At 39.4% G+C, this 12,601-nt stretch overlaps 1 protein-coding gene across 1 annotated transcript in view; it reads right to left on the reverse strand.

The window, feature by feature from the left end:
- The window catches only part of LOC122981710 (V-set and transmembrane domain-containing protein 2-like protein), a 47,839-nt gene extending 35,818 nt beyond the window's left edge, over positions 1 to 12,021 (reverse strand). The window contains exon 1 of the mRNA XM_044350390.1: positions 11,688 to 12,021. Within this exon, the coding sequence (XP_044206325.1) occupies positions 11,688 to 11,805 (118 nt within the window). The 5' untranslated portion in view covers positions 11,806 to 12,021. The remainder of the gene's footprint in view (positions 1 to 11,687) is intronic.
- Positions 12,022 to 12,601: the final 580 nt, after the last annotated feature.

Genomic DNA, 12,601 nt, shown 5'->3' on the forward strand with positions numbered 1-12,601 from the left:
CCTAGTGGAGAAGTCACACCATGCCACTGCATTATGCTACCTAAAAGTGCTGTAAATAAATACGGAAAAAGGATTAGAGTCTGGATTCAGATTAGATTAAATTCTATCTAAGCCTCAAACTTGTACTAAATTCATGTAGCTTTGATAAACTTTAACTTTAGCTATGCAACCTTTTTCAGATACGAGCAACCATCATCACATTCACAGTTAGCCTTTCTCACCCCTAAAGACTGTTAAGTGACATATCTGTATATGACGTACTTAGGTAGGATCAGTTACTCCCCTCCATTTTGTAATATTGTTGAACTGTAGGGGTTTTGGCATCCAACTTGATATTTTCCCCTTAAAAGAGCACTTTTATGAAATTTAGCATTGCATTCCTATAACACTGTCGAACTCATGATGGACATTTTTAAAAAAAATCACTAAAAAAATCAAAAATCAATGCAGCTGAACCAGAGATATTTTCTTTTTTTCATGCATTCATCTTTCTTGTCAAAACCTGTGGCAAAATGCAACTCCGCCACCGGCAGTTTGGTCAGATTCACGTGTGTTTTACTAGTAGTGGCTAATGTAGCCTTGAGCAACAGGCCTCAAGCAGAGATGAGGAGCGGGCTGCAGAGGTCCAGTAACCGCACTTACTCCACACACCCAAATTCTGTTCATTTTCAAACTCGAAGTCTTCAGCCCCAACTGACATCATTTATCAGATTTTACACAGCTCCTTCTGGAGCCACAAAAGACCTTATACAATATAATATTCTCCAAGACCTGTAAACAGTCTCTGATGTGTAAAATCGGCGGTTCAGAGTCCCCTTTTAAATTTCATCACCTTAAACTTTGTAAAAACATCTTGACCACTGAAAGACAATGCCACATCTGTATATTCTGTAAAAAAATATTTAAACCCAGCCATATTCATACATTATTCAATGAAATAGAAATATTCTAGTAGCCCTCTGCATCATTTTATACACACTCTCCAAAACTTTGCCCAACATCAAAATTTTGAGATAGGCTCAATAATTTAAAATACATTTTGTGAGCCTGGAGTCATTGCTGGGTCTCACAGGATTAAAGAGGTTCAGAATAAAAGTAGTACCTTACACATCGAAGGCATGACTGAATGTGAGTTTTATGAATAATGTAACCTTTCCATGCTCTCCTTGAAACAGTGCTTCAGAAAAATCATCAAAATGTAAATGTAAATGCTTCGATATCAACGACATGAAAGGCAGAGTAAGAAGCAAACACATTAAAGCATACTTCAAAGGCAGTTTCCCCCATATGCTTGAAGTCATGGGATGCTGCCTGCTGATTATGTGATGGGCTGATTTCAAAGGACTGACACGAGGCCATAACATCGCTGTATATAGAATAGCAGCGTATACTTTCATGAGAGACATGTTATTATGGTGAGGAATTGCTAGGTTAGGGGAGAGGGTGGCTGTACATAACAATTAAAAGTAAGACATGACCAATAACTTAAAAATAGAGTCAATGAATCACATATAGCCACTTGTAAAGGCAGCTAGACTCAATGTAATTAACTGTAGAATAATGCTTTTCACAGCAACCCGAGAAAACTGACGAGAAGAGATACAAATATTCCAACTGGTCACTGCCGTAACTGAACACATGGAAATTATTTAACATGGTCCAGAAATCTGGAAAGTTCAAAATGCATTTACTAACTATTCAGAAATTAATGTCAGGACCACAATGCAACTTGTGTTTCAGGACCAACACATAAAGCCACATAACCTGGTGTAAGGACCCTAAAACCTTAATTCAGAATGGGGTTGGGCAATATATAAATTTCTCTGCTGTCAGAGATTTTATCAACTCATTTATATCATTATGGCAATCCATTTAATATGATTTTTTAATATTATTTCATATTTTTGTTTGCATCAATGTGATGACATACCTTGATTTGTCAGGTAAATAATTTACTGGACTTCAGTCTGTCAACTTTTTCATTCTAGCATGGTATATGTAGTTTACAATGATAACTGGGGCAGATTTACCACTCAAATTCTTAGTAATTTTATGAAACAATGGGTCCTTAATTTCAAACAAAAGTAAATAAAAGCAGGGATTTTAATTTCTAGCTGGAGACAAGATTTTATCAGCTAATTAAGATAATGTTGGCTCCATGAGTTGGTTGAAAACACTGTGTCCAGCTGACTTTTTAAAAGGGGACATTTATGCTTTTTGTGATTTTCTCTCATTTATATACTGTTATGATATCGGATATCTATGCTAAACATGGTCAAAGTTCCAAAACATGAGGTTAACATATGTAGAAATGCTCCCTGTTAGTCAAAAGCCAGGGCTTCAATTCTTTTTAACTCTTCATTTGCAATGTTTTTTTCTACCTTGCAGACAAGCTGACATTATCTTATCGCGCATGTCTGTTCATGGAAATGTGCTTGATATGTCCACTTTAATGTTTTCAACATTTAAAATGAGAACCCTGTAGAAGGGATTTGAAATATGCACCTGATTGCTTAACATGGTATTGCAAAGACAAGACTGAGGCTACAAAAAAGACTTTGAGATAGGACGGAAAGCTAGTGAGTGGACCATATTTTGACATTCCACTGTTCCCAAGATGAAGAATGAACCTTCATGCCCAATTATTAGAGTGTAGGTGAGCTTGAAAATCCCATCATTCATCCATCGTCTATACTACCCTGTTGAGGATTGCGGGATGGAAAATAGGGTGATACAACATATTCATATATGTTCCTATACATTAATAAGTTCTGTCATATGAATCCAATGGGATTAGCATGTTTAATATAGTGATGCTACAGCAGACATAAGTTTGTTTGTATATGTGGCAACCAACTCACAATATTATGAGGTGGGGGATCGTACAGTGCAAATGAAAGACAGTAACCCATTGCAGGATTATGAATGTTTCAATAATTGTGGCTTTTTATAGTAACAGAGCTCAGCCGAATACATTTCTGCCAGAGTGTGTGTGAAGATGTGTGTTGCAATATTAGGGAGAATGGCCCCGGCCTCCAGTGTAGCTCGTAATATGGCTATTATATGGTAGCCTACGTGTGTACTTTACAGTGTGCACAATGGATGATTATTTTCATATGTCTCAGCAGTATGTGAACTATAAATTCACTGCAATGGACTGACGAGACAGCCTTGTAATCGCATTCCTGCATTAAAACTGATTAAAAAGCACTAAGACAGCATTTTGCATTGTAAGCTTGATTGTTTTAGAACACAACAAACACACAACACTGGCTTTTCATTTTTGTCTCATGATTCATTTACATTCCTCTGAGTCGCTCTGGGTAGCAGAGGCATTGCATGATGTCACACATACAGTATGGAGGCTTGTGCTGAAAATATCACTCCTGCATTTCATATCCACTATATATAACAAACTAAAAACAGTTAGATTTTCTTCATGAGGCAAAGAAACACAGATAATCTCTAATGGCCTGTAAAATCAAAATGTAACTTAAAACCTAAAGATACAGTTGCATAGTCTGAAAAATGTCTAACACAAATTAGAGAGACTCTCCAGGGAACAATGATACTTTACTAAATTATGTGGCGGCCTGCTGCAGGCTGAGGAGCTCTTTCAGGCTGCAAATGACTGATCCTGGACCATGGATACATCACATTCCCCTCTTCGCCTGTCTTCCTCCTCCTCCTCTTTCCTCCCTCAGTGAGACTGCCAACAGATGAATCCTGCCAAGTGCCTCCCCAGGAGAAGTGTGTGTGTGTCTTTAAATCTGAGTGTGTGTGTGTGTGTGTGTGTGTCTTTCCTCTTTGATGGCAATGTTGGCAGTAATGTGTCTAATGGAAGATAAGCAACACTCTCTCAGACAAGTCTTCACAGCCAAGCACTTCCCCCAACATCATCATGCTGAGTGCAATAGAGGGAATACTCTATCCCCGTCCATCTCCTGGAGCACACACACACACACACACATGCATGCACATACACACACACACACAACTTGCAGTGTACACCCACGCAAAGACACAAACACACACACACACATGGAATACAGAGAGCGAGAGTTTGGATCATCTGTCTCAAAGCTGCCTTTATCATCTCTCACACAAAGTCCACAGAGCCTTGCACACATGCACACACAGACACACAGGCACACATACACACACACACACACACACACACACACACACACATACACACACAGACACACAGACACACAGACACACACACACACACATACACACACACACACATACACACACAGACACACACACACACACGGGCTGGATGATGAGTCCCGGAGATGAGTTTCAGTCATAGAGGGACACCTCAGAGAAAGTGCAGCTTTGGATCGCCACGCTCAGAGCTGCCTGCAATCATTTCTCCTCTAAAGTATGTCCCCATACACACTCGCACAAACACACCCGTGAAGTGCTTTGCGAGAGACTGAAGGACGAGTGGGGCAGAAGGCACTTATAGAGAAAGACAGAGGGAGAGTCCTTGACTGCCAGCTGACCCCGCAGCTTGTTTGTGCCGATTTTGAAGAGAGCGTTCTGATGCAGGGGGAAGGAGAGGAGAGGATTCTGAGTTTATTAAGCACAACACAGCGAGCAGTGACAGGCGAGGGGAGGAGGAGGAGGCAAGAATGATGGAGGACATTGAAGGTCTGAATCCAAATTGTCAAGCAATGTGTACAACACCTGAACTGCTGCCATGTTTCTTCAAGGGTTAGACTGATGAATTGCCTGCCTGTATCAGATACAGCCAGACAGTGTCGTCCACTCATACGACTTCCTTCCTGACCGCAGCTGCAGCTACAGAACATCTGTCAGTAACAGCTGGAATTAATTGATACGCTCTGGGCATATTCTATTAATTTGTAACATTGTTCTATTTTTTCTGTGTATTCATTATTCATTTCCGGACTCATTGTAGTACAGAGTTGTTGTAACATTCAATGAGATGCTTCATTTAAGCTGCAAACCCCACAAGAATTTCCTTTGTCTTTTCTACCATGATGAAAACTAAATTCTGGCGAGCCACTTAATTGTTGTATTTTTGCAAAGAAGTAGTAGTGTACTGTATAAACATGCTGTCTATAAACACACAAATTAGCAGTTTAGATCCCAACATTTCAGTATCAGCCTTTAAAGTCCAGTGTTGGTTAATTATTGTTTTTTGCAACAGAACCTTGGAAATGAATGCAGACTAGCCAACTCTAAAATGCTTTCAGATCTCCACTGAGCAAAACAATTTTGCCTTCATTCAAAAAGTCACCAGCAGCATACATGAAAACTTGTAAGATTGAGCAATAAAATTGCATACATATATGGACATACTAGTGCCCTAATGGTGAAAAGACTATGGCTCTGTATTGTTATTACTTTAAAAAGAGAGAAAGAAAGAAATCCATGAATTAAAGGCTTAATGCGTAGAATTTTCATCTCTGGTGCCCCCCAATGGAAGTATCAAAAAAGACACTTTGGTAGTCTCTCGTTGGATTGGATCAGGAGACAAACATGATTGAACTCAAAGCCACACTGAACCAGTTATCTGCAAGATTGCTTAATGTTTCTACAACTAAAAAACAGAATTGAAAAGATGATATAATCACATAAAAAAATCTACATATAGTGATTGTCTTTAACGGGTGGAAATCAGTTTTCATTAAAGAGCATAAAAAAACAACAAAAACTTTTATTTATTTCTTATCACAAATTTTTTTTAAACAGTTTTCACCTGAATTTGGTTCAAGTGGTGCCTGTCAGTGAATTGCAAGATACTGTATCCTGGAGGGGAGGGTTGTGGCTGAAATTGAGGGTGTAGTTGCTCTTCTATGCAAGAAGAAACAGGAGATTTTTTGATTATAATAACACATATGTTAGTATGTTAGTCACATTTTATTTCAAAGTTTAATTTGATTCCTGCTATCATGTGGCAGTCCTTGACATTTAACAACTATCATGTAGATTTAGCTTGAATCACTGTTGTTTTGTATCAACAAATGACTGAGAGCAGCGAAATCAATTCAGATTAATATGAAAATATAATGGATTTTAACTTTGCTATACTTTGCGCATGAAGGGACATGCAGGCGAAGCCATGTAAAAGATTGATTTTTATGTCCTGAGACAACCAAACTGTGCATTATGTGTGTAATCATTTCTCTCCTCTCTGTAGTTTATAGCAGCCTGCCCTCCAGCACTTGTCCTCTCAGTGAGGAGTATATACTGAGGTCAGGACCTAAATACATGGCTCTACCTACTGCTGAGCACCAACAAGCTTTAAAACTGTCAGCCTGTCCCTCTCTCCTCTCCTCTCCTCTCCTCCCTCACTCGTTCTTCCTGTTTGCTCTGACACTTTCCTTCTTCTTCTGTTTTTATGTCTCTTTCTGAGCAAGAGAGTGTTAATTGACAGTGGGGGACCGACAGAGAGTATAAAAGAGCCCCATGTATCTTAAATCTGAAAGAAATTTAGGTCACATCAGATACTGGAAAGAATATGAAGGCAGATTGAGCACCTATTGACTTTGCAGAGAATACAGTTATAAAGAGGCAATGAATGGGCTTCTATCTGGAGCTCCAATCTGTTATTTTCAGAGAATATTGAAAAATGGCCATTACAATTTTCCAGAGCCAAATGTAACATCTTTAAATTGCTTGTTTTGTCCGACCAACTGTCCAAGGCACAAAACTGTTCAGCTCACATTTGAGGAGCTGAATCCAGCAAATGTTTGGTATTTTTTTCTTGACAGTCAAAAAACAATGAATCGATTACCAGAACTGATGATTCATTTTCTGTTGACCAACTAATCAATTATTCATCTGAGTGTTTCAGCACCACTTATATCAAAACATTTTTATTTAAAAGCTTGCTGGCGGTAAAGTAGGAAGATTGATACCTACTGTATTTTAAACTAGTCTTACTTCAACACTTGGTTTAACTGTTGTTAGCAGATTAGCAATAGGTCAAGGAACAACAACAGACATTTTCTTTTTTTTTCAACCCATATTACAGGTGGCATTACATATTCTATAAAACTATTTGCTAATAGATAATTAGATATGACACATTTTAGTAGACAGGTTTGCAATACGGGAAATGTGAAAAATGTTAAAGGTGCAGTGTGTACAATTTAATGGACTTGGAAGAAATGGAATATAATATTCATAAGTATGTTTTAATTAGTGTATAATCACCTGAAAATAAGAATTGTTGTGTTTTCATTACTTTAGAATGAGCCCTTTATATCTACATAGGGAGCAGTTCCTCCTCCACGGAGCCCACCATGTTTCTACAGTAGCCCAGAACGGACAAACCAAACACTGGCTCTTGAGAGGGCCTTTTGCATTTTTCGCGGCCACCGTAGTTTCTTCTGCATGCTTCGAAGGGGAGGATGAGGAGGGGTAGTATTCAGTTTATAGCCAACTGCAACCTCACTGCTACACACTGGTCCTTTAATACCAATCTTCTAATGAAACGATTATTATAGTGCTGATAGTGAAGGACAGTTGAAGCAGCTGAGCGTCTTCAAACCAACCAGCAACAAAATTATACCTGAAATGGGGCCTCTGTAACTTAACAAAATAAACAATGGTTATAATGTACGTGTTATTGTAAAAAATTAAAAATGTATTCTCTTAGGTTGGCTAATATAAATGAATATAGCTGCTATAAAAAGTGGCACATATGTTCAATAGCATAGTTTACACATGCTCTTTTTTCAACTGACTGTACTGACACAGGTGGAAAAATATGGCTTGATGTTCATCTTATTACCTTCATCATTCTAATTGTCTTTAATTTAGCAGAATTTTGTTACAAAATCTCAGTGAGTATCCTGATGAGATAAAACAGCTGTTCATGTAATTATTTTTTAAAAAGCCAGTACTATGTTTATTCAGTGCTAGTTGGATCTGTGCCCGTGTGAGCTGATCTAGTTAACAGTGTATTCTATATTTGTAACAGTAATGAAAAACTGTCAGTGAATCTCCACCAGAGACCTGCAGTATATTCGGCTCTTAAATGCACTGTTCTTCCATACTCGCTGCTGTGACACTGTATAGAAGCCTGCTGTTGTGTCGATACACCGCCGTCGGTACTGAACAGTGAGTGAGTGGGAGGCAAGGAGCAGAGGGAGACATTTGGTGTCTGATTCTGCAGAAGACACGAGTAAACCCCACAAGCTGTTGCTGAATGTTTGCCAGTGATACTGCATTGGCCAGTGTTACATTTTTTAATTTTTAATAGTCTAATACTAGTGTGATGTCACTGCCACAGTGCTCCAGTTTACTTTGCATTTAAGGTGGCAAAGACCAGGTTGTGAAGGAGGCTTAACCATCGCAGGCTGTGATTGCATCTGTGCCAGACCTGTGTTTATACTCATACATTCATCCAGTATATTCCTCTCAAACACTGTCATAGTGCGGAGGAGCAGCCATGCCTGAAGCCTTTTAAGATGGTGCAGCAGCCATAGAGGATTCTGTTCTGTCTGAATGGTAAATGTTTCACCTGTTGAATTGGAAGAACGCTTCAAATCCAATAGTCTAATAATAGGAGTCAGAACGGGGCTGGTTTTGCAGGTAATGGAGGTCAAAAGAGGGTGACGATATGAGACCGGCCCTGTGTGACAGCTCACAGACACAAATATCTGCTTTAGTCAAGTCAGTGGAGCCAAAAATACATGTTTGTCACCTTACATTAAAGTGGAGAAAAGGTTTTCCTTTAGATTGATGCTGGAGTAAGAGTGATATGTCACTGTGGCTGTAATGGCAGCTGATAAATGACTCAAAAGGAAATAAAAAACAGTTATCCAAATGTTATGAGAAGGTCAGTCTGGTCCTGATGTCTCATTAGAATCTATTTCTTCTTTGGAAAGTTTCAGTATCTCGCTGGCCCGACGGCTCATTTACCCTTCACTGATTAATTAAGGCAATTGATTGGCTGGAGTAATCACCTCACTGGATAACCATGTCTTAATGAGAAGTTAATTGAAAAGTATCAATGAGTAAAACAGCATCAAGGCAGATGTGGATCTACACATTATGAAAATCAAGCAGAGATTTTCAAACTGTTTTTCGTTCACTTCTATACGATCACTTTTCTTTCTCCTCACTGCTCTCTATTCCAGCTGGTGATGTGCCAGTGAAGGAAAAGGAGGATAAATCATGACCCCCCCAGGGGCTCGGAAAACACCACCACAACCTGAAATTACACTGTTCTCAGAAAAACAAATGAAGGCTTTGTGATTTTCCTCAGTTGACCCAGTTCTCATGCCATTCGTTTTGATAAGACTCACTGTGGTGTAGCCTGTCTTGTGAATTCATCTCACACCTATTGATGTCAGTCAAAAAAAAAAAAAGAAAAAGTGGTAAAAATTTACTCAGCAAATAAAAAAGGTGTTAAATGAGTTCAGGTGGGTTTATCCTCTACATCCCTGAACTATAATCACTTCCACCTTGCAAATCATTATACCTGCAATTCATCTGACAATCCTATTAGACTTAACTCTACGCCACAGCATTATGCACCGTGTTCTGAATGATTTACTAATTATTACATTACGTGGCCACTCAGTATTTCAATTAGCAATAACAGTACATGGATCTGGTACCGCACTCACCATCTGCAAGAGTTTTAAATCTCCTGTTGCCCTCCTCTTCTCTTTCGCTCTACCCTCAGGACTAAACAAAAACAAGTTTATCTGCACACACTCTTTTCCATAACATTTTTCAATTTGAAAAACAGATCCCTTTCTGTTATTAATGCACCAACTTACCATGAGATATTACTCATAGTCCTCCAAATGGCAACAAAATGAAAACACAAAATATTTTTAACAGCATTTTGCACACAGCACGCTCATGCTTCAACCTGGCCAGTCTGTCATGCTTTTTAACAAAGGATAACAAAGAGACATCTAATGGATGGTACACAGTTATAGTATTAGAAAACCAGCAGCATTCCCGTGGGAGCTCCTTATGTGGCTGGACTGTTAGAACATACATACAGACTTTCAAGTCACAAGCAGTCATCACTTACCACAAACCAATTCATCTCTGCTGCTACAGCCTGATGAAAGGAACCTCTCAAGAGGAAGTGTGTATGACATCGGCTGTCTGTTAACACCGGATCAAAACCGGTCACAGCATCAACCAGGAGTCAGTATCAGGAGTATCACATGACAACTGTGCCATCTCCATGACAACTGAGAAAACTCAATCCACTGGTGAAGGCAGTGAGATGCAGGTGAAAGACGCAGAAAAAGCTAATAAGTGATGAGTTTTTCTCAAGTTTCAAACTAGTCACTTTCCGTGGGTGTAGATGTGATCCTACCTGGTGAGTTAATTTCATCAGTGTCTCAATTAATAGGGAATAGGATCCTCATCAGTGTGCGCTGTAAGAGCTAGACTGAGCCGATAATAGGTTATTGCAGAAATGTCTGTATCTGTGTGTACGTCAGTGAATTAATAACAACAACAGTCAGTGCAGAAATGTGAAAATATATATAGAAATCACATTGTCATCCACAAGTTTATTTTTCAACTGTAAAATGTCCCATTGAGCACCTATATTATATATATATATATATATATATAGTCTGATTGACTAGTGCTGCATAACCATGTGTGTGAGACCCAAACTGAGTTATGGATGTTGAGAAGCATCTGATAATAAAGAACCTTTACAGAAGTAAGAGAAGTTGGAAACGGACATAAGACACAGTGTCTGCTCAAGGACACTGAGGTATTCAGGCTATCACCTCCTCCACCTCCTCACTTTATTTTTCAACCCACACTTAATGCTGCTGACAGCGTGACACCTGTGGAAATTGTCAGGCTGAGCCAAAGTTACCAGGACAAACCAGAGAGCCGTAACATTGCGTGTTGGTCTGTATGACGTAAGGAAGAGTAAACACTGGAGGCTGTTTAGGGAAGCTCCTGGTGTGAGAGAGTAGGAGGCAGACCTGAATCGGTGGGAGGTTGTTCAGTTTTGGAAAGCATACCGTAGATTTCATGGGGATACTAGAAGAGAATATTAACTTCAATCTATCAGCTGACATCACCTCTGCTCCGCCTGGATGAATCACCCACTGACCAGGACAGAGAAGGATGAGAGGCACTGGTGAAGAGCTGCAGCTCTCAGAGAAAACAAAATCCTGTCAGTCATGAGCGCTGGATCACCATACATCACAAACTGCTACACCACCAAAGATCACAGCAACCTTTAAAGGCACCAGTATACTCCATCAGAAATGTGTAGTTAAACTCATCAGAAAGGGCTACCACATTTATCCTGTCTACCAGACTGAACAACTATAACTGGAAATAGTCTGAACATATATTTTTAAACAAGATCACAGATCTTGTTGGTCAAATAAAATGAGCAGAAATGCACTTACTGAACAGGTTGATCTATTGAATGCATACACATAAACTCTTTTTCATTTAATGCCTGACAGCAAGAAAACACAAGCCCTTTGGGTATTCACACACAAAGGAAACACACATTTTGCATTAGTTGGCATAATATCAGCATCATCCTCTCAGCCTGCGTGCTGTTCTTTGTTTAATTCCTCCTCTGCATGTGAGCAGATGGTATCACCTATGCCGTCCTCTCCACAACCCCTTTGATGTCCTCTCATAAGATAAAACGAATTACAGACGTCTGAAGCGGATCTCACACCTACCGTTGCCAGAGATGTGATTCTGTACCTCGCCGTGGCCAGCTTGCCTCGTTGAGACACTAAGTTGCATGTAGAGTCCCATGTAATGTAAAGTCCCCAGCAGCACCCTGAACGCTCCCATTGCTTCTGTTTTATCTGCTCTCCTTTCCCTCTCTGTCTTTTTCACATCGAGTGAAGTGCACGTCGGAAAAGATTGTTTTGTTTTTTTCTTTTCTTTGTTGTTGTTGTTGTTGCTGTTGTTTTAATCCAGGTGACTTGTGACTGGCGAAAAGGGAATTGAGATGCCTGTGAGAAATAAAGAAACGAAGGAGCGAAAAGTCGTCTCTGCCTCCCTCTGTGCCAGCAGACTGACTGACTGACTGGCTCTGCTTCCGTGCAGTCGGCTCTACATGCGGCGGAAGGAGACCTCTCCCAAATGGGAAGTGCCACGGCTTACAGTGGGGAATATCAATTATAACAGGGGTGATATAAAAACACATCATTTAGTAAACTTCAGGAGGTATCATTTTTCATCAAGAAAATGCGCTTTTATAAAACAGCGGGAGAGCACTGAAAGGTTCAAAGCCTCAACATTTTTATTATGGTTATGTTTTATTAATACACGGAGTAACATGTTTTTCTACTGCCGTGTTTAAAGGGGAATTAGCTAAACAAAGCGACTACCAACAGTCTCCCTCACAGTGTCATATGTATCCTAGTGACCACACAGGTGTGAGATGTTTTTATTAAAGACTTGTCCAGAGAAATCCAAATCAGCTACAATGTGTGAGTTTGTATAAGATGTAATGTAACCTGCTCTCTAGTAAAAATGTCTTGAAGTAAAAATTGAAAAAAAATATATAATTTAATAATCCAAGAGGACAAGAAATTTGTGAGCCGTACATCTGAATTCAATTGACTTTTTCTCCTGCTGGTAG

Source organism: Thunnus albacares, chromosome 5, assembly GCF_914725855.1.
Source record: "Thunnus albacares chromosome 5, fThuAlb1.1, whole genome shotgun sequence".
Classification (NCBI taxonomy): Eukaryota; Metazoa; Chordata; class Actinopteri; order Scombriformes; family Scombridae; genus Thunnus; species Thunnus albacares.